The sequence below is a fragment of the Saccostrea echinata genome, unplaced genomic scaffold, assembly GCF_033153115.1.
Source record: "Saccostrea echinata isolate AGI-Se365-2 ecotype Australia unplaced genomic scaffold, CSIRO_AGI_Sech_v1 ptg000030l, whole genome shotgun sequence".
Taxonomy (NCBI): domain Eukaryota; kingdom Metazoa; phylum Mollusca; class Bivalvia; order Ostreida; family Ostreidae; genus Saccostrea; species Saccostrea echinata.
In genome coordinates, this window is record NW_026889779.1 from 3,000,489 (window position 1) to 3,022,073 (window position 21,585).

Sequence of the window (21,585 nt, forward strand, 5' to 3'; positions counted from 1 at the left end):
CATTCTATAAAATACACCACGATTTGGCTTGTAAGAGTTTATTATATAAAAAATTTGCAATTCAATTAAACTTAAGTAAGATAGCACTGCGGATTTAGAGGGGGCAGGGGGGCCGGGCTCCCCCTTTTGTGTCCGAAATATACATAAGATTTAATAAATCAATTGTTTGGTGTGGTCGTGGGCCCCTACCCCGACCACAAACTGGTCGGGGCCCCCCTTTTCAAGATTCCTGGATCCGCCACTGAAGATAGTGAAGTACTAAAAGTACTATGTTTGATCAAATAATAGCTACATGAAGTACACATATCATTTAAGGATTGGACACTCTGACAAAAAGAGATATTGACACCAAGAATTATTATCAGTAAGGATTATACAAAAGACCAGATTATTCAACCAAAAGATCTTCATTACATCTAATATTAGTTTTATATCAGATCTAAAACAAAGTTTTACCTTGTCAGTTGTGTAAAGACCAGATGAACGTTCAGAGGTTAAGCTTCTCATTCACTGCAACCACAGATTTTGATTAAACTATACCCTCTTTCAAACAAACAGCATGCTATCATAAATAAGTTGCATGTCGACATAAATATGTTGCATGTTTACATAAATAAGTTGCTTGTCAACATATTCATCTTGCATGTCAACATAAATAAGTTGCATGTCAACATATTTATCTCGCATGTCAACATAACTAAGTTGCACGTCAACATAAAAAAGTTGCATGTCAACATAAATATATTGCATGTCAACATATTTATCTCGCATGTCAACATAACCAAGTTGCATGTCTACATAAATAAGTTGCATGTCGACATAAATATGTTGTATGTCAACATATTTATCTTGCATGTTAACATAAATAAGTTGCATGTTAACCTAAATAAGTAGCATCTAGCATGTTGGATGTCACATGTGGGCGATATTTGAGATTTTTGAGGATTTTTTATAATTTTTATTTGATTGCAATTTTCTTGCATGTCAACATATTTATGTTGCATGTTGACATAACTATCTTGCATGTCAACATATTTATCTTGCATGTCGACATATTTGATAGAAAAATAACTTGCACACAAGGGGCAGAAATATGCCACCATAGCTTTGATAGAAACCCTCGAGTTTAAATAGTATACTAGTATTGACATGACAGCAAATTCAAAGCCTATGAGGGGATTTAACTTTTACCAAAATGATCGCAACACCCAACATTATTCGCGATTTCCCGTTACTTGTATTCAATAACGTGATGTTGAACATTACATGTCACACTAGGATATTTTTTCCCTTTCGCTTGACAGCAATGGCCGAAATTTACAATGTTAATTTTCATGGACTTAAAAAAAAACCCCAGAAACCTTGCGTCATATGTGTTTGTTTCAGGTTCTCTGTACCCAATCTGGCTAAAACTGGTTTGGAACTTATGAAACTTCGTTACATCTTTAAAAAAAATAGTTCCTACTAGATAAAATCCCGCGCAAGCGCGGGGAATTTAATTTTTACCACTACTGACGGTGTATCATAGTTCTACTGACAATTAATTTCAGGCATATAGCAGGAAGAAATACTTAGTTCAAAATCCCGCAGTTGGTTTAGAAGTAGATAAACCCCAACCCCCTCCTCCTCTTTTTTCCCCTTTACTTTCAAATCTCAGTTTCACTAATTAATTGACGTTTTCTCTTTACATGTTAGAAATTTAATTTTATATTGATACCTGATGTATTATGTTATACGTATTGTACTTCAAGGGTGCTCTGTTTCCATTTCCAGCCAAGGATAAAAGAACTGAATGTGTACATTTTACGTGAATTTGTCGGCACATTTGGGGGTGGGTGGGTGGGTTATAAATTAGCTCTTCACACTTTGAATTATGTATAGTCCCAATATTTAATGCAAAAGATTGTATGCAGAAAATTTGATTAAAGCATAAATTTTTAAAAGCTTATTCATCCATAAAACCGTATTCATCAGATTCATTAATTGATATTTTCTCTTTTGCAAGTTTATTATTACTATATATATACATTTTGTACTTCGGGTTCGTTGCCACTATGCCCTCAGTAGCGAATATAAACATTTTGTTTACTGGTAAATTTGTTAGCACAACTTACTAACAGTCTTTCGATATATAAATATATTCACAACTTATAGTGTTATTAATTGCTTTACCATTATTTCCATGCCTATTCACATCAAAAACATTTTATATCCATGTAGTGTTATTAATGCCTCGTTTTTCTTTTACATCGGGTTCGATGCCATCTGATGTTCTAAAAATTTCCATGAAGATATAGACGTATAAAACTAAGATCGGACACTGGCGAAAACGATGTGCGCATTTTGTTTTTTAATCAGTAATCATAACTTATTTCTTCTGTATAACGTTAATCAAGTTTTCACTGAATAATTCATTAATGACATTTTATCAAATAATTAAACGCTTTCTTGTTGTCAGTTTCATTTAAAATTGCAAGTAACTTAGATCCGCCAATCGTAACCTCCACCGTACTCCCTTTTTGCGATTTCACGACTGTTTATCGAAAATAAAAGAAGACTTTTAATTAAATTTACCATGACTAGTATGCGAATGAAATCTGAATATAGTGTACGGACATCATCTCATATCTAAGGGATTAAATATGAACTATGGTGCAGGCGTTTCGGAGTTTATTTACAAAATTTATTAATTTATAAGTATAGATATAAATCTTTACTTTAAAAAGTCTAACATTCCTAATGTTTTAATGAGCGGTCTTTTAAAAAAAAATCGATGTTTGACCGCAAAGTGAGATATTGGACCTGCGGACGAGATATTGGACCCCTTAAGTCACACTGTGGGCGGAATCAGCTAAATCTTATTTGCATTCATTGGTATCGAAGCCAGCAAAAGACACATATATGATAAATAAATGAATAAATAAATAAACAGATAGATAAATAAATAAAAGGTATAACAAAACATTTATTGACTGGGTTCTCGGGCAAAATGCGTTTTGTCGACCGCTCGAACCAAACTGTTTGCCTAACGGCCTCAGGCAAACAGTTTGGTTCATGTGTCGATCCGACAAAACGCACGTTGCCCTCGAACCCAGTCAAGATTGATTGATTAATTGTTTGTTGTTTAATGGCTCTCTCGAGAATTTTTCACTTATATGGAGACGCCACCACTTGCCGGTGGAGGGCTACAATTTTTTACCTATACTCGGCACTCAGGGCCATTGAGCAGTGAGGAATCTTTTTCGTGCCAGCACCTACTGCGACACAGGACCTCGGTTTATACGGTCTCATCCGAAGGACCGGTATCCACGTCCCGCAGTGGGATTCGAACCCGCGACGTAAGGATCAACTCCTTACTCCGCGACTCAAGAGCAGACGCTCTAACCACTGCGGCACGCGGGCGACAACCCAGCCAAGAAATGTATATTGCAATGTTTGATGATAATTTCTTTGAAAACAAGTCAAAATTTATTTGATGTCGTTTAAATTGTGGAAGTTCTCATGTGGATCAGACAAAATAGTAACATATCGGTGCCTCAAGAAACTGTATATTTCTCTGTGCTCATGGTTTTCATGTTTATGAGCTTGCTGTTATTTACATTTGTACAAGGAACACCCCCCTCCCCCCCCCCCCAAATCAGTATTGGATATATACCGAATACAGTTCTGTATGAAAAAATATCAGACAGTTTGAGGCGCGACCGAAAATTGTTATTTTTTTTTCATACAGAATTGTATGAGGCATAGATCTATATCGTACTTATAATATTGCTTTTTGATTAACCTGAGACAGTCCGATATTATAACAAAATACAAAACTGTCAATGACCACTGACGCAATTCTTTCGAGAATGCAGGCTTAAATGAAAAGTACTCAGTATTTAGGGAATCAGCTACACTGTTGTAGATATTTGAAGTAATTTGATAATACAGAGAGTGCATGGAGACAAAATTTTTCTTCTTTAAAATATTCACGGAGATTAAAGTGAATATGAATGATATTTTTGGAATAAAAAAAGAAAATGCAGATGTGAACTTTAATTTGAACTGAACAACTGAAGGTATATTAGGCCATTCCAAGATTTTTTTTTTTTTTGTTTTTTATGTTCAGCGCCCGCATGTTCCTTGGTTTTTGACATCCAAAGCAGAAAAATAAACATTATTAGCAATCCAAGAATTGATACTTTGATGAAAACGATGGAATTCTGTCAATTTCTTTCAATATTTGTAGAGAATCTGTCAAATTAAGTAATTGTCATATATACACGACATTTCTCTGGAGACCCCAGTGAGCATACTCTTTTTCAAAATCCAAAGACACGATCTTCTGCTTGCCAAGGGGGGGGGGGGTTAGTTTAAAAAGTTAATAACAAGTTTAGGGCCCTGTTTTTTGCTTGATCTGGTCCGTCGCATGTTTTTTCATTCCTGCTACACTATATCCGGTTTTATAAGAACTTTGATTGTTTTATTTTCCAATTCTGTATGATCAATATTCTGTTTCAAAATCATCATTGTATATGTGAAATTAAATCAATTTACTGTTTGCTAAATAATCATACATTTTATTCTTTTGTTCAGTAACAGTCCAATTTTTAAGGATATCAGTACTGAGACTGTCTGATATTACACCTAATATCAGACTGCTCACTGATATCGGACTGCCAAAGGTAAATTTTTAGACTGCAAGAACAAAGGGATGACATCACAGCAATGTTTTAATTGTGATTAGTAGAAATTAAGCTGCTATCCTAGGAATTGTTCATGTTAAGTTCTGATAATGGTAAATTATCGCCTACATTTTGTATCGTAAGAATTTGATTACATGGTGATATATATATATATTTCCAAAACTTTTCTTAAAATTTTATAATTAAACACATTTGTAAAATAAGGTCAAATTAAAAAAAAAATTGGGACAAGCATGATAATTATTTTCAAATTTTTTAATGATTGGTGTTTACCAGAATACACTTTATAGATTCCATTTATGTTAGATTCGTTGTTATGCTCATCTTTAATTGTTTTTTAATTAACTTTAAAGCTGAAGAAAGGTGCCACTCCAAGAATTACTTATAATTAAAATTATAGTTTCGTTTATATGCTTCAGAAATGTTTGCTATTGCATTTTCCATACAATTTAAAAAACGTCATGTTTGGCATCTTATACACAGTTTACTACATTTCTACATGGAATCTGTTTTGTAAACAGTATTTAGTTCTGAATTATTTTATCTGCTCTGATGTTTTCTCTAAAAGGCTTTCAAAAACCGAGAATACTGCGCAGGAGATGGAAAAGAAAAGCCATATATAGGTCATCAGATGACACCTGAAAAGGAAATGCAGAATCCTGGATACAATTAGATATAACAAGTCATGACAACAGAGGAGCACCGAACGGCAACAGCTGCCATTTCTAGTATAATGCTAGAGCTCTTATCTCCTCGGAATCTCTCATGGTCTGCACAAACACTTATTTATGTCGTTCCGAAAATTGATGATGATCAAATAAAAGTCGTAACAGAAAATATGTTTTAACCAATTTTGGAGAGAAAAGCTAATGTTGTAGAGTAATTTATACCGCCATTCATCTTGATATGACAGTGATATAAGGTTTACAAGCGAACTGCTTGTTTCTGAGAATTTTTTGGACTGGGATACCTTGGTGCATCATGAAAAGACTCATCATAGGTTTTTTGAAGTACATTTAATAACTTCTTTTTCCCGTTAAAAATCAGATGAAAATGATAGTATATTGGCATAATATTGCATTTGTCATCTCTGCAGCACCTACAGAACAAAAGTTAAGCTTTTTTTCAATAAGTTGAAGTTCTGTCATAAACATGTACAATTTAATATACCAGTATGCCTAACACGTTTATAAAGACATGTGCTTGTAGTTTTAAAAAAAAAATCCTCTACAGTTGATGAAAAATCTCTCTCTGAATCATATTGTACTTTGCTTAAACTCTCAAAGATTTGATAATAAAACGTTTTGAGAGGCATAAATTTAGAATCGTGACGATGACTATATCTCGTAACAGTGCTCTTGGTATTTCTTTTTCTACATAAAGTCATTAAACCTTTTACTTTGATTTTTTTTCTTCCTGCGCATGAAAAAAAAAATCTGAAAGAGTAGAATCCCCGGCGGAGAGAAGCCATGTAGAAAGTCGATACCATCTCTTCGTCTTTCAGAGAAATATACCCTCCAAAAACATATCAGTAAAAACCCCAAACATGTAGCAATTACTCCGATTTCTTTTGCTTCACTCAGATGAACGGATGTCAGTCATTTTGTAACAATTGTCGAAATGTGCACATTATGACTGTTATCTGCCGATTAGTCAAACGAAATCAATGTTCTCTTGCCTAATGTGTAACTAATGCAGACAAACTATCCGATGAGAAAAGCGATGAGAAAATTGATTAGATCTATAAACAAATCCACTATTGCTTGCATAAAACATTGCTAATTCTCCGCGGCTGGGATGGTGATGTGAGACTCACAATAAGAGTAAATTTAATTTACTATTAAATCGGCCTCACCAACACGCGTATTCTGGACCTCAATTTTGATTGGCTGGTCTTTTTTCTGAAAACCCACCCGTTTTTTAATTGACCTTCCTTCGGTGAAATATTTTGTATGTCTTGCCTTACAATTTAGAAAAAAAAATCTTCACGGATTTGTCATCTTTAAAAGTATGTGATTTATTTTTACGATTTCTCAAACTTTCGACTTTTGTTTAAACCAGTGCAACGGAATCTTACCAGACTGGCTTCTAAGAAAAACCTGTCTAATTTCCTGTCAGCTCCAAGATCCTACCTCATCAAATTTTCATGAAAGAAATTACTTTACAATTCCAGCTAAAACATTACTTCCCTTGCAGATTGCCCTTTGAGTGTTGTGCTCCACTTGTATGTTCGGAATACCTCGGTGGTGATAAGGGGCCACTAGGGATCATCTAAAGCGTCTGACAACGCAAAAGAATGTGTCTTTATTAGGCATTTAAAAAGTTCCGAAAATCGGTAAGTATTTTTCTATTATTCTGTCTGTTCTTTGATATTGTAAAAAAATCAATCCTTAAAAACCGAAGAGAAAGTGACGTTTTAATTTTTTTTTTAACTTTATAAAACTATTGACAAGGATATACAATATTTGTGCAAGTGGGTTCTCCTGTTAAAAGCATTGAGTCCGTAGTTTCCGTTTTACCTCCTGGGGTCGGTGTTTGCCGAGCTGTTTAAGGACCCCCTCCTTTTTTTCTCCTATAGATTACTTTAGGATCTGTTGACTTAGCCATTGTCGATACTGTGTCTTCACAAACTCATCCAAACCCTCACATTTAAATGGATGTTACCATTGAGTCAACAGTGTGTGTATAGTACAATTTCAAAGAAATATGACAAAAACAAATTTGACGGAATAGAGGGAATGTCGATCGTAAATCACAAATATTGTACAAGAAATGAGTCTGCAAAATGAAAGGAAAAAAAACACAAAAAGTAGATTTCAAGAAGTAAGCATATTATTCAAGGAATTTGAGCAGGTAGGGAGTTCTACTTTTAAAAAATCTGTTTCTTCATTTGAATTTTTTAATAGTATTTTGAGCAATAATATTGTAGCCCTGCACATTTTGATTGTAATCTCGTAGAAAGAAGATCAAAACGTTAACACGTGCTAATTAAGAAAAAGTACAGAACTCAAGCAGAAGGGAACTATCTCTCATGTATGGAAATATTGAGCCCTTTAATTAAGCTAATTATACAATGAGAACGATTTGCAATTTAGTCATATGAAAAATAGAGGCATGTCTCCACTGAGAACAAAATTTGAGCTGAAATGTTTTAATTTTTCCGCACACTGTTGATCATGTACGTTGTACTAAAAACCAAAAAATAATTCCTAGGTTTATTGAAACGAAGTCTTCTGTAGAAAATTTTGTACGCAATAGATGAATTTTACCTGCTACTTTTTTCGTTAACAAAATCTGAGGAAATGTTCCGAGTAATTGAGAGAAAGCGCATAAGAGGAAAATTCTTTCAGTTTTGCACTGAAAATTATTTACATATATTTTTTTAATCAATGAGTATTGTTTAAAGAAGAATTTAAATAAAAAATTAAAGTTCGATACTGAAAAACAACTTGAATCTCTATTGAATAAAACCAAGACAAGTGTTTAATTCAAAGCTTTAAAGATATATTGATCAGACTCAGTGATCGTTTTCGCATAAAATAAAATCCCTCTGGTCTTGCTTTGGTCTTTCCCTTACTATTTTACGAAAGTCTATCGAAGACACATAAATGTTTCACCTGCTAGGCTCTGATCAGTGTACGGGAACATGGATATGACTGGAAATTAAAAGAACAGTACCGTTTCATGTGAACATTGATCTATAATAGATGAAGCCAACATTTAGTCAATTGTCGGAGTTTTTGCTCCGGCTGTGTACCAAACAACCTCGGGTGGATGCAGATTTACACAAAAGAGGAAATAAAAAAGTATTTCATTGGTCATTATGTCACATATACATAATCCGGGCGATTGCTTTCTCTGACAGCTTCACCGACACGTATCAAATATCGATTCATATGATAAACACTCGGGACTCCCCACGAACATGACATTTTAAACTGAAGACATGGATTCAGATTTTTGTTTAAAAAAAAAGGCTTTTCATGGCATCCTTTTAGAGATAATACAATGGAGTTTTAATACACCTATATTTGAAGTCTTTTGTACAAGGAATGGCGTCTATACAGAGAAAAACCAATACAGTTGGAATGCAATACCAGACTTGTCAATAACGACATCAGTCGAAGTCTACCGGGCAATCATCAGTCAATTAAAGGATCATCTTTTTTGACATTGCTAAAATAACATAGCAAACATTTATACAATTTGTCCACGATACAAATTCGGCATAGCATTATTCCGGAACAGCAAAGAATGTTATCTCGTATCTAAACCGTTAATCTGCACGTGAAACTTCAATCAATTTTAACAAATTAATTCGAATTCAGTAAACCAGTGTCACTTAATTGGATCTGTATTGTTTATCGCTTTGAAAATGATAGTTATGATAGCAAATTTGCAGAATATTGCCATTATTAATTCAATGTCTTCAAAGAGAATAACGCTGAAAACAAAAACTTCATCGTGAAATGAAATTCCACAAAGAGATTTTTTTAAGTTAAAGAGACCCAGATAACTCCATAACAAACCAAATAAAATAAAGTTCACTGCGATTCCTTGAGTCAGTATCTGATGTGATCCTTTACTTGGGTCTTCTTCCCATTCACCTTTAAGAGGTACCGATGGACACACCGACGCCTCAGGTTGCCTTCATGAATGTTTAATTCTGTCTTAGGAATCCAATCTCACCAACTCAAAGTCTGGTGATAAAATATGTAATAACTGTGGCGAGTTCTTCAATAAGAAAGAGCAAAGGCTCACCTTCAAGTTTCATTTCTTTTACCCCATGTAACAGTATCAATTAACGAAAATCCATGTAAAAACTTTTTTGCTATATTGTATACATAATTAACTTCTTAACATCACACGAGTTCTTTTTTTCCCTGATACACGAGAGTTTACGTACAGTCACGAATAAGAAAAAAAAGACAAATTTCTTCTATTTGATGATCAAGAACAAATTTATTCTTTATTTTCTTTTCTTTACATCAGGCAGCATTAAGTCAGATATTTGACTTTGCAATGTTCAGCCGCCGGGGATGTACCAGTTATAAGGAAACAAACTTTTATCATAAATGATATTTTCAAGATTTTTGTGTGAAAGCTCAAATTATTTAGATTTGTAATATTTCTGATTAACCGTCGTTTAAAAACAAACTGGTATTGTAAATTTAAAAACTTTCCTACTTGAGGGACAATGTAGAGAATCAAAGTGTGATTTTTTTTTACTTTCCAGGTGGAAGTCCTGATATGAACTATGCCTGGTGACGTCGGCCTACCATTGTTAAGTTTAGTCCTCCTATACTTGATTCAAGGTAAGTCGATGATATGTTTCTCTCTATTAGCCAGGGGGTAATACACTTGTTTGAAGACCATTTGTTTAATGTTAATCCACTCTTTATTAACAATCAATGACATATTTATGTTTTTGAGCAATAAACCGTGAATTAACTTGCTCATATTACTTTTTATCTCTCTTTTTTTGAAATTTTTACACTCCCCAGTTTAAAAGACAGAAAAGTCCACCTTTCTCCTCCGGTTGAAACTGTTGGCCAATCAAAGTTATCTCTAGAGTTAAACATTTAGTTACATTACAACGATAAAAAGAAAAATGATACATGAAAATAGTTCTGACAAAGACTTGATTATCGGTGCGTGAAGCCTGGAATCCACAAAGGGAAGCGGTATCCGTCGTTACTGAGGAGGGACTTAACCCTCCACAAACGTGATACGCCTGAAGTTGATTTGGTCAGACAAGCAGAAGCCGACTCTTTACGAGGGGCATTCATTTAGCGCCCGTCCGTCCCGAGTAATCACTGTTAGTTAGACTCTAACTCGATTATATGGCCTGGCGTTCTTTCGCCAAGAAGAACACGACCAATCACATTAAAGCAACTATTGTAAAAGTCGTAGATCTAATTTCTTGAATGCCATTTAGCTTAATCGAGTTTTCCTTGTGAGACCATTTCTAAGAAATTCGAACGAGGCTGTCTTTTTTTCTTTGGGATTCCTAAAGTCAATACATAACCAAGAGACGCCATATTGGATCAGTCGGTCGTGATTTTGCGGATTGTTGCTGAATAATATGATCTTTCTTTGGTATATATGATACTTATGATAATACACATTACACATTATCTACTAGACAAACGTTGTTCGATTGTTTTCTTACGATCGGGGATGTTACTTGGTCAAGAACGACAGATGGTCACGCAAGATCTCGGTATAATCACGTGAAAACTGGTCCCACGTGGTTTCATCCTGTCCCTGTTTGCATTATGCTTATTTCTTACTGAATTATAAAAGGTCAATATTGTATACACATAAACACATCATTAATGAATTATAGTATATCACGATTTGCTTAATTGGTTTATCATTGAGATCAAGCGTCTAGGGTTCTTTATTATAGGGCAAATCTGACAAACCGTTTTCAGAAGTTGTATTCCAGCCCCGTTTCATTTCGAAGGAAAAAAGCAGCAGTGGCTATCGCGATCATGACCCCTATTGTTGACTTTTATGAATTTTCAGTAGTAGGGTTCACTCTATCGAAAGCTTACCGTAGCTTAAAATCAATTTATGATCACCAGGGCTCTTGAGGCTAAACTTTCCGGCAAAAAGAGAACTCTGAAATGCTGTCGTTGGATTTACACTTACTGTAGTCAGTAGGAAGAATTCTGGCTGCCAAGTTCAATTGTTATAACCAAACCGAAACATAGAGACAATTGACTGGCGAACAATATACATTACTGATAAATATTGAAATATAATAATAGCAATAGGCACAAGCTAATTCAGAGATTTTGTGTCCCCAGCATTTGGAAAAAAGAAGAGCATGTGTAGATCTAAAGGGGGGAGGTCGGAACCCCTCCCCCTCGATTTGCAGAATTATTAAATGTGTATGATGAAGCAAATAAAAAATGCCAATCTGAATATATAGATTTGATTGCTTATTCTTTAAAATGTGTACAGAAGATTATTTTTATAGAAAATATTTATCACACTGTAATAATGATTTTATGAGAAAGTTTGTACACCGGACGTCATAACTTCTTCATTTCATATGTTGAATGCTATTATTAAGTAAATCGAAAAAAAAAATTGGAACCGGGACCTCTCAAATGCTAAGCGAGAACCCTACATCAACGAGGCGCTTGACAATGAAGTAAATTAAAGTCAAAAAGCAGATCACATATACATATTTATATTCACCTTCGATATTGTAAAAATTTTACATAACACATGGTGTCTAATTTAACTTTACTAAACAGTTCGAATAGATGTAATTGGAATAAAAAATCTGGCGACAACTTGTATAACATATTATATATAGTAACTCTCCACATCTACAACTTTGCGCGTGATCGATGCCAACAAATTTCCAATTGACTTTTGAAAAAAGAAGGGGGCGGGACACTTTCAGAGGGACTTATGGTTAAAAAAAATTCATTGCAAAGGCTCAAAAGCTTCTTGAGATATCGCCCAGAAACGACAGTGTTACACAGACAGAATGTATTAATTTAAGACCTTGACTTTTGACCTCAAAATCAATAGGGATTTTCCTTAGGCCATAGGCAGTTGTGGTATAAAGGATCATTCTCTTTAAGGCCGTTTTGCGGCCTACAATGACTTCAAATTTTCAAATAGTACTTTTTCCCTTAAAAACTGCATGAATCAGTAGGCGAATGTTCCAATTTATTGATAAATGTTGATTGGTTAAAGATACAATAGTATTTGTTATGATATGGGGTCACAAAGTAAGGTACTATCGGTCCGTATTAGCATTAGGGTAATGGGAAAACTCAAGAGGGTGGGTGTGTTAGGTAACTCCTACACATGTCATAACCACCTTTAACCAACACCAAAATTTGTTTGTAAACTTCTAATAAACATAAAAAGTGACTACCAAATTATGAACTTGGTTAAAGGTGGTTATGACATGTAAATTAAAACTTTTCGCTTCATTTTTACGATATTTGCAGGAAAAGCTAACTACTCATAATAAAGGATATTAGCTTATGTAGATTATTTCTTATTGGACTTTTGCGAGAAGCGCTGACTTTTACAATCGACAACTTACTTTTACACTAGGAAAATGTACGGAACCTCTTTTGCGATATAAATGTTTACCTTAGCATTTACTAAATTGATAATAATCGGCCATTTCAAAGCCCATATTACGTTGTCTAGGAAGGGAGAAGCAACTGACATACAAACAACCTCCTCCCTTTCCAACTTAACCAAATCCTGCCAAATTTTCCTTCCGGAATGTTTTTCCTTCAATATTTAGTTCCTGAAGAAAATGAAAATAAAAAGGGATTCTATCTCTCATGAATAAGACATTTTAAGTAATTTTATTCTACCTCCAATAATGTCTGGTGTTGGTAAATGATGTACGTGCCCATAATACCATAACTTTAACCATTATTTATGTTTTCTTATTTATCATCAATTCAGTATCAAAGGACTGAAATGACTGGATGTAATGAAATTACACGTGAAGACAAGTCTCATTGAATTATCTGCTAGAAATTAAAAACGAAAACAAACAAAAAAACTTTTTATAGACTATAAGGCGTGAATGTAAGTTATTTATTATAATAATTAGTATTATTTATAATGATACTTTAGTTTATCTATGCTACTTTTCCTTAGGGGTACTGCATATCTGTTAGTTCTAGAAATGATAAAAGCTATCTTTGTTGTAGCGAGAAGATTCATTTGCTATTTGTGTTATAAACTTATTTTTCTATGGGTACACATGTAACTTATATAGATAGGGAATTTCCAATGGGATGGTTTCATAATGGGAATTTTCGCCTCGACCTTTTACAAGGACACTTTTCCGTATGAGTGACATGGGATCCATGTATTTTGTTAACTGGGTGATGAGAGGACTCAGTCTTTTTACCACACATCTTTGGTAGCATCAATATAAGTTACGAGAACAGCTGTTCTGTCTTAGAAAATAAAATGCCAAGGAGGAGAGGGGTTCCTAAATGTCACATGTGATTGAAAACTGAATGTTGCTTTACGCCATTTTAGAATTATTCACTCAGATAAAGAGATCATCCATTTAAGGTGAAGTATCAAAGTTTGATTTATGCATGGTTTCATTATTGACCAACGCTTACCTTGGGACGGGACCTCCTTTTTAAAGATGATTTACTTTTAATGCTGAGGATTTTACAAAGGAACTGTCACTACCCGTGTTAAACACCTTAGTTTTTGACGCGGCACTGGGAAAAGGAAATTTAACCCTTAGGTTTCAAGGGTGCGAAAGGAGCGTCAAACCCTTAGGGCCCATTTTGTACCTGGGACGTGTAGAACTTTGTTAGTCCAAGGATATATACTAAAACTTCTGATATGCGTAGTGGAATTAGGAACTGTTGAAAATCTACTCCATTTTATAGAGTGCCGTAGAAAATGGGGGGGGGGGGGGCTCGACTTTTATACATACATTTATGTATTATAGTTTAGATAGCTTTTTTAATTAAATATATTGTTTTACATGTGTAATTAAATGAAATCAAAGTAATTCTTACGATGTTATTTCATTTTACGTCGATATATATATTTTTAATACAACCGTTCTGAGTTTTATGTACTGACTATTTAAATGAATAGTCAACATGTAATTGCATAAATATTTTCATCCTGTAAATTAATGATTTTTTATTTTTTGCAAATGTAGAAATTATTTTATTGATTACAACTTAATTTTTATTTAATCACAAACAAAATCCATTCAATGCTTTCAACATTTGATACACTACTTTTATAGTTCATCAGAAGCTTAGAAACCTCATTTCTTACATGGGCATTTTATGCGTAAAATAGGTGCCACATCTATAGAAACAATACACAATTACAATATAAACAAACATGAAATAATACTTTTAATTAAATCCTAATTAAACATTTTTCAACATCATACGAGGTGCATTTTGTAAAGATTTACATTCAAAATATGCAAAATGTGAATGCATCAAAACTCTTGTTATAAAAATATATTTAAAGCCTAAAATTAAACAATCTTCGCATTTATTACTTAAGTCCAATATGTTTCCGACATAAACAATTTTTGATCATTTAAATTCAGAAACATGCATAGAAGCTTGATGTAAATAGACCTAAGCTCAATTTTTCTTTAATTGACAGCCATTTGTAATCTCTAAATCACGTGACTTAGGTGATCGATGTTGAAAAACAAACATCAAAATCATGAAATAGAATGATTAAAGTTACATAAAATCACATTCTTAAGTGATTTTATCGTAGGCCGGAAAATGGCGTTCTAGAGATTCATCCTTTCATAGCAAAAACTTGCAATAAAGGCTTCTCGAGATATCACGCGGAAACGAAAGTGTTAAAACAGACAGAATTTATGACCTTTGACCTCAAAATAAATAGGGGTCTTTTCTAGGCTATAGGGAGTTGCTATGTAAAATTTCATTGCAAACACTGGTTTCTTGAGATATCGTGCGGAAACAAAAGTTTTACAGACAGACGGATGGACGGAAAAACAGACTGAACTTAATATCCCCGACTTTCAGTGAAAGCGGGGGACAAAAATAGTCAAGAGTGGAAGAAGGCTGAAAAAGTGACAATATTTAATAAAGCTTGGTACCTTTAAAGCTAAATCAGTTAAGTTATTAATAAATTATAATCTCTGAAGATATTTTGAGTAATTATTCCCAGAAGTTTTCGTTTAAAGTTTAAATAGATGCATCTTAGTTTTCAAGCAGAAATTTATGTAAATTTTCACAATTATAATCTGGAGACCGTTATGGCCGTGTGACATGTACATGTATATTTACATTGAAGAGTATGTACATGTATATAGCATGATAGGAAACATAATTTACTTCATTCTCAAGTAGTTCCTTCTGATTAAAAATCTTAGTTGTAACAAAGAAATCAAAGCCATTAAATATTGCCTTAGTGAAAAATTTTGTAGTATAGTTTGAATAAATAGACGGTACATTTGCAGATCAAAAGAGTGTTTGACACTAGCAGAGTGAACATATATTTACATCCACTGAGTATTATTTCCTTTATTTATTTCTTATAAAACCATTGCCGTTAATCAGTCCATAAACAACACTAAGCAAGTCACCTGCATAGATTTCTTAAGCAATGGCTGTTCCATCAATTATGCATACAATGCCATACACATCTATAATACAACAATTAACATATTCAATTTACTTTGAATGTCTTTCTTTAAAAAGATATAAATATAAACAATAAAATGTCTTTCTTTGTTTGTTAGTACGGGAATTAACGTCGCAGCTATTGCAGAAAAAATTCACATAACCCTTTTACGCTGGTTATGTATTTTTTTCTGCAACAGCTGCGGTATTAATTCCTGTACTAACAACCAAAGAAAGCATTTTATTGTCTACGTTAAACCAAAGTTCAATTAGAAAACCTAGAGAACTGATATATTTCATTTAAAGGAGTATTATGCTTTTTTCCCTTCAGAATGTGGGTCTGAATGTACATTTCCTAAGTTCCTCATAAGTGCTATGGACGAGGAGACCGGACTTTTGAAACCCTGGAAAACCAAAACGCACTGGTTCCAAATCAGTACCAACCCCCAAATACAACAACTCAGTGAAATTTACGTCACGGGCTCTGACATGTGGCAGATCCGACAAGAATTCTATAGGACATGTGAATCAAAGTCCAGGCGACTCTCCAATAAAATTACGTCGTCAGAAAGATGTGGCGAGAAAACGTTGTCCTACAACCGGACGTGTCTTACCGTGGACTCGGCAAACGAAACCGCCGGTCTCTACACGTACCGACTGCTGGAACAGCACGTCACAGGGTAGAACAACACCTTAATATTGAATTATTTACAAATACGAAGCAAAATAAAACTGTAATTTGGTACCTTGACAGTCTGAAAAAGGCAGAAATGTTGAATTTGATGATGATCGGATAAAAAAGTCGGTCATATTTATTAAATTATGAATATTTGGTGATTATACGATGTTGCTGATATCGGAAAAAAGGATTTTTTTAATATGAAAAAAATATAACATGTAATATCGAGGTATCTTATGGTCAGAAAAAAAAAAATGAATTTTTCCCTTTTTAATGTTAATGAAATACGTGTACGTGGTCAAGAGGAAACTGTCATTAGTTTCTCCTATAGTTTTTTCAAGATTTATCTTCCAATTTCAACTTCACACTCCGATTTTAAAGCAATATTTAAAACAACTGTAGCGATATTTTTTAAATTACTATTTTCTCCACCATTTTGCTTGTCTAATCTATTTTCATTGGAAGAGGTTTTGCACATAAAAGAAATCATACGTAGTTTTAAACTTATTCTCTTGATAAAAAAATGTTAAAATATGATTTCTGCGGCATAAATTCTGCGGCCTACAATTTACCCCCATCAAAATCTCCAGCTAGTTGCTGCAATAAGTTCTAATTAGTGAATGAATTGCCAGCACCCTCTAATTTACGATGAATTACTGGGAAGATATTTTTGCAATTAGATACTTCCATCTCCTTCCTTTTCACATTCTGTAAGCACAGGAAATTAAATACTGAAGCTAACTAATCAATTTCATTGCAGTCATCCTGACAGAAATATAAAAGAAATAATTCAGAATATGACAGTAAAGTCCAACTCAATTAAACAAATCCAACCAGGACTCAATTTACCACAAAATATATACCACACACACAAGTATGTGTACCTGCTTACCCTTTTAAATCAGAGATCAGTACCTGGTCGGCAAGAATGGAGATTTGAAATAGTTTGACTTTGAGAAATTACTCACCCTTTGTTAGATAAAAAAAACATCCTGGCTGACAATGACTTTTTAAAAAATATTATTATGCATTAGCAATATTTTTTCAATTTAACTCATTACTTATAAGAAATTCTTGAAGGAAACTCTGATTAAGAGGCGACCAACTTCGTGTATACAACAAAGATGAATAATCTCAACTTTTTTGACATTTTATTTTAGAGAAGATGTATCACAGGGATAAATAAAGGTTAACTTTCTGAAAGGCTCATGTTGAGTCAAAGAACTACGCACGCTAACTCTCGATTCCCGCCTACATTTTAAACCCATTTAATTTAATACCAATGACAATTTGACAGTAAAATCTTTGTTAAATGCAAAGAACAGTTAATTGGTAATTGACTGATAATTTTACTGCCAGTGTTAAATAGTTAATTACACATAATTCCAGCTCTTTAAATGAGGGGGGTAGACGATATTTTCCATTGAAATCGGGCTTTAAAGCATCAACACATTATAAAATATTCTTCGATATGAATAAATGTTCCTAAAATCTTTTCTTATGTTTTACGCATATAAAATAAAACATATATTATTTAAAAAATACAATATTTCAGTCGTAAAACCCTTTGAAATTGGTGAAAAAAATAAGCATTTTTGAATTTTTTTGTCTGTAAACATACCCCCCCCCCCCCCCCCCCGTGAAACACAAAAAGCTTTGGTATGAATTTGTAAAATGACAGTCCATATTACGTGTAAAAAGGAATTTTTGTTTCACGGGGGGGGGGGATGTTTTAAATATATTTTCCGTTGATTTCTATTGTGAAAAGCACAAGTTTTACCCAAATTATAGAGTTACCTCTCTTTGTTTTCCCACAGAAGTAATGTTTTATGAAAATTCATATAAATATGTATATAAATATGAAAAATCATCAAAATATGTTAACTTTTGAAAATCGACTTGGAGGTAGGCGGGAACTTAATGCTGTCATTCTTCATTGAACAATAATTATATTATGCAAATAAAAAAGAATATGCATTAAACATAAGTAATGAATAATAATCTTCGTGTTTAGGCTAGTATATATAATAAAAACAGCAATTGATAAATAATATTTTGTTTTGAATGCTAAGGTAGAAAGTACATGTGTATTTGACCTTGGAGACAAGGTAAAACTCACATGATAAGAAATGCTTCTTCCTCTACTACAGTCTGTGTGTTTGATGTGTTTACTTGCTGTTTCTTGATATAAAATAAAAGAAAATTTTGCCCAGTGGAAATATTGTTATTTTATAGTTGTGCTTACTATTAGTGCAATACCCTTTACATGATTAAATAAACGCTAGCCACAGGTTGAAGAGTCTCTAAAAGTATTGCACGTGTTATCTTGAATTTCCCTGCTTTAATTAAAACCCACACTCATTACCAATATACAAAAATTAATATAAAGAGAACACCCACTCATATGTAAGCTTTAAATTTTGCTGAATAACACTGTGTTTTACTAGTTTGATAGTAGATAACAAAAATAACTTATTTGGAGTTTATGTTCTTTTTATTTGCATGGTAGTGTTCGTTGAAGAATCTATGCAATGGTCTCAAATTTCAATCAAATATGAACCTTCAAATAATTAAGACGGAATATAACTTCATTATTCTGTCCAAAAATTACATTCAAATAATCCGAAGCCCTTTTCATAACTGATAGACGGAGATGTACGTAACATGTAAATATTAAAATGTAACATGAACGTTATTGAACGTGAACACTGTGAGTGTGAGTGACTGGTGACTTACCAAAAAGAACACTTGACGAGTAATTCAATTAACTGACTTATTCTGACTTAAAACAGTTGAGTAATTAATTATTATTTATGAATGTAAAGTTTTTACAGAAAATCCCATCACTTCAGCCTTTCAGTAGCCCACATTCTGTAACAGAGATCACCAACATCAGATCGGTTCAGCCACATGTCGCCAAATTTCAGGTCTTTTTTCTGATATGGCCTTTTGTTACAGGAGATGTATTCTGAAATCTTCTTTTCATTTTAGAACAAAATATGTCTGCATGTCATTCCAGCGACGAAGTGAGGGCGTTGTTACAGTAAGGAAAGGTAAGTGTTACTGGTGGAGATCGTATAAGTTACCTATCATGTTGTAAATTTTGAATTTATTGGATAGAGGTAAAATGAATTTACACAATATTTTTACATGTTTCGTGTAAATTTTGTATTCACCCACCCAGTAAATTTGAAATAAAACGGCATGTTATCGGTATGGCTACATTGCCGAAAGGTATTCTTTTCTGAAGGACCGTGTTACATTGTGAGAAGACCTGTACAATAACACTCAAAACATTATACGTGTGGGGTTTTTTTTCTGAGATAAAATCATTACACAAAGAAGATCGAAAGGAATGCCTAAATTTAAGAAGTCTTACTGTATGTTTATGACATGGGATAGATAAATGCCTCATACATTTTTTAATCAACTTTTATGAATTTTCCCCCTCCTTCGAAACACACATTTTTTTTGTGTGTGAAGTGCAACTATAGAATATTAAAATTCTTTCAAAATGATGTCACGAAAAAGATCCTAACTGCTCAATGGCCACAAGTTCCGAGTACAGGTCTAAATTTGCAGCCTTCCACTGGCAAATGGTGGCGTCCCAACATAAGTAAAAAAAATTCTTTAAGCAAACAATCAATCAACCACACGTGTACACACAACTATTACTAATAAAAGCATTGAATCCCACACAGAGAAAAAAAGAAAACTGTAAACCACTTCCTCATTATGTCTCGTATGTAATCTACCTTCCATGTATTTTGCGAGGATGTTTGACATTTATTCTGCTCTATCTTTTTCTGGAGTGTAATATCCTTTTCCTCAATGATGAGTAGCACTCTTTGAACTAAGGTTGCCTTCTTTCACGACTTCGAAAAATACACAGTTACATGTTAAGAATGTTCATTGATTTTCATCTTTTCCCGAGACAGTGCTGTACATCATGTATATTTTCTTAAGTTACGATTATTTGAAACTAATAAAATTAAAAGTGGTATCTGAACCAGTTTTAGCTCACCTGAGCCGAAGTTTCAAGTGAGCTTTTCTGATCAAAATCTGTCAGCTGTCTTTCGGCGTCGTTGTCCTTGTAAACTTTTCAATCTCCAGAATCACTGGGGCGATTTCAACCACACTTGGCACAGTGCATCCTTGGGTGTTCAAGTTTTTTTTAAATGAAAGCCACAATTAAGAATAAGTGAATATTTAATGGCATTTTTCAAAAATCCCCTCAAGAAACACTTAATTAGTCAGAAAAGATGAAACTTAAAATGTAAAAGCTTTATTACATAGTGTAGTTTAAGAAAAATCTGAAAATCTTCTTCTCAAGACCAACGAAGCAATGATTAATCCTATTTTATAGAAGCGCCCGATTCAACGTTTTGTTCAAATCATGTTTTGGGTGATAACAACATGGGTGATAACAATTTTTCATAGAAATGTATAAGAATTTTTTTTTGAAAATCTTGTTCTTAAGAACAGTCAGAATTACTAGTAGACATATTTAATTTTGAAACACCCCAGTTAGTGCAGATTCAAATCTGTTCAAATTACAACCCCGAGGGTAGGGTGGGGCCACATGGAACAATCAAACTTTAACATTTTTATATTGTTTGAATTATAAATATGTGAGGATTGAGATTACAGCTACTGACCTGAATGGTTTTGGACACATGTTGATGAGCTATATGTCATATCGACAGTAAATGCAACAAGAGGCCCATGGGCCACATCGCTCACCTGAGCACATTGGCTAGGAAAAAAGCAAAAATCAGTTCAGTATTGAAAAGTTAACGGGGGAGAGAGGGGGGATGGGGGATTTTAAACTACCTGACAATGCTTTCATATCAATATAACAAATAACTTTGCTGTTCTTGAGCAGAGGATTTTTTCCCATATATTCATTTGTAAAAATTTGATACCCCATTGTGGCCCCACCCTACTCCCGGGGGCGCTCATTTGAACAAATTTCATTTTATACTACCCAACGATGCTTCCATATCAATTTGACTAATCATGGCTTTTCTGTTCTTGAGAGAAAGATTTTTTCCTATATATT

General features: G+C 33.6%; 1 protein-coding gene across 1 annotated transcript; it reads left to right on the top strand.

Annotated features, from left to right (window-relative positions):
- The first annotated feature begins 6,766 nt into the window (after positions 1-6,766).
- Positions 6,767-21,232, top strand: LOC133196107 (uncharacterized). Its single transcript, XM_061332046.1, has 5 exons — positions 6,767-7,023; positions 9,925-10,003; positions 16,176-16,524; positions 19,515-19,576; positions 21,174-21,232. Exons 2-5 carry the CDS (start codon positions 9,946-9,948, stop codon positions 21,230-21,232), a joined length of 528 nt encoding a protein of 175 aa, XP_061188030.1. The 5' UTR covers positions 6,767-7,023; positions 9,925-9,945.
- The last annotated feature ends 353 nt before the right edge of the window (positions 21,233-21,585 follow it).

Excerpts from the sequence above, each read along its gene's own strand:
- LOC133196107 (XM_061332046.1), top strand. The coding sequence starts at position 9,946 with ATGCCTGGTGACGTCGGCCTACCATTGTTAAGTTTAGTCCTCCTATAC. Across the intron at positions 10,004-16,175 it reads CCTCCTATACTTGATTCAAG|AATGTGGGTCTGAATGTACA; the intron begins GTAAGTCGATGA and ends TTTTCCCTTCAG. Across the intron at positions 19,577-21,173 it reads CGTTGTTACAGTAAGGAAAG|CTACTGACCTGAATGGTTTT; the intron begins GTAAGTGTTACT and ends TTGAGATTACAG.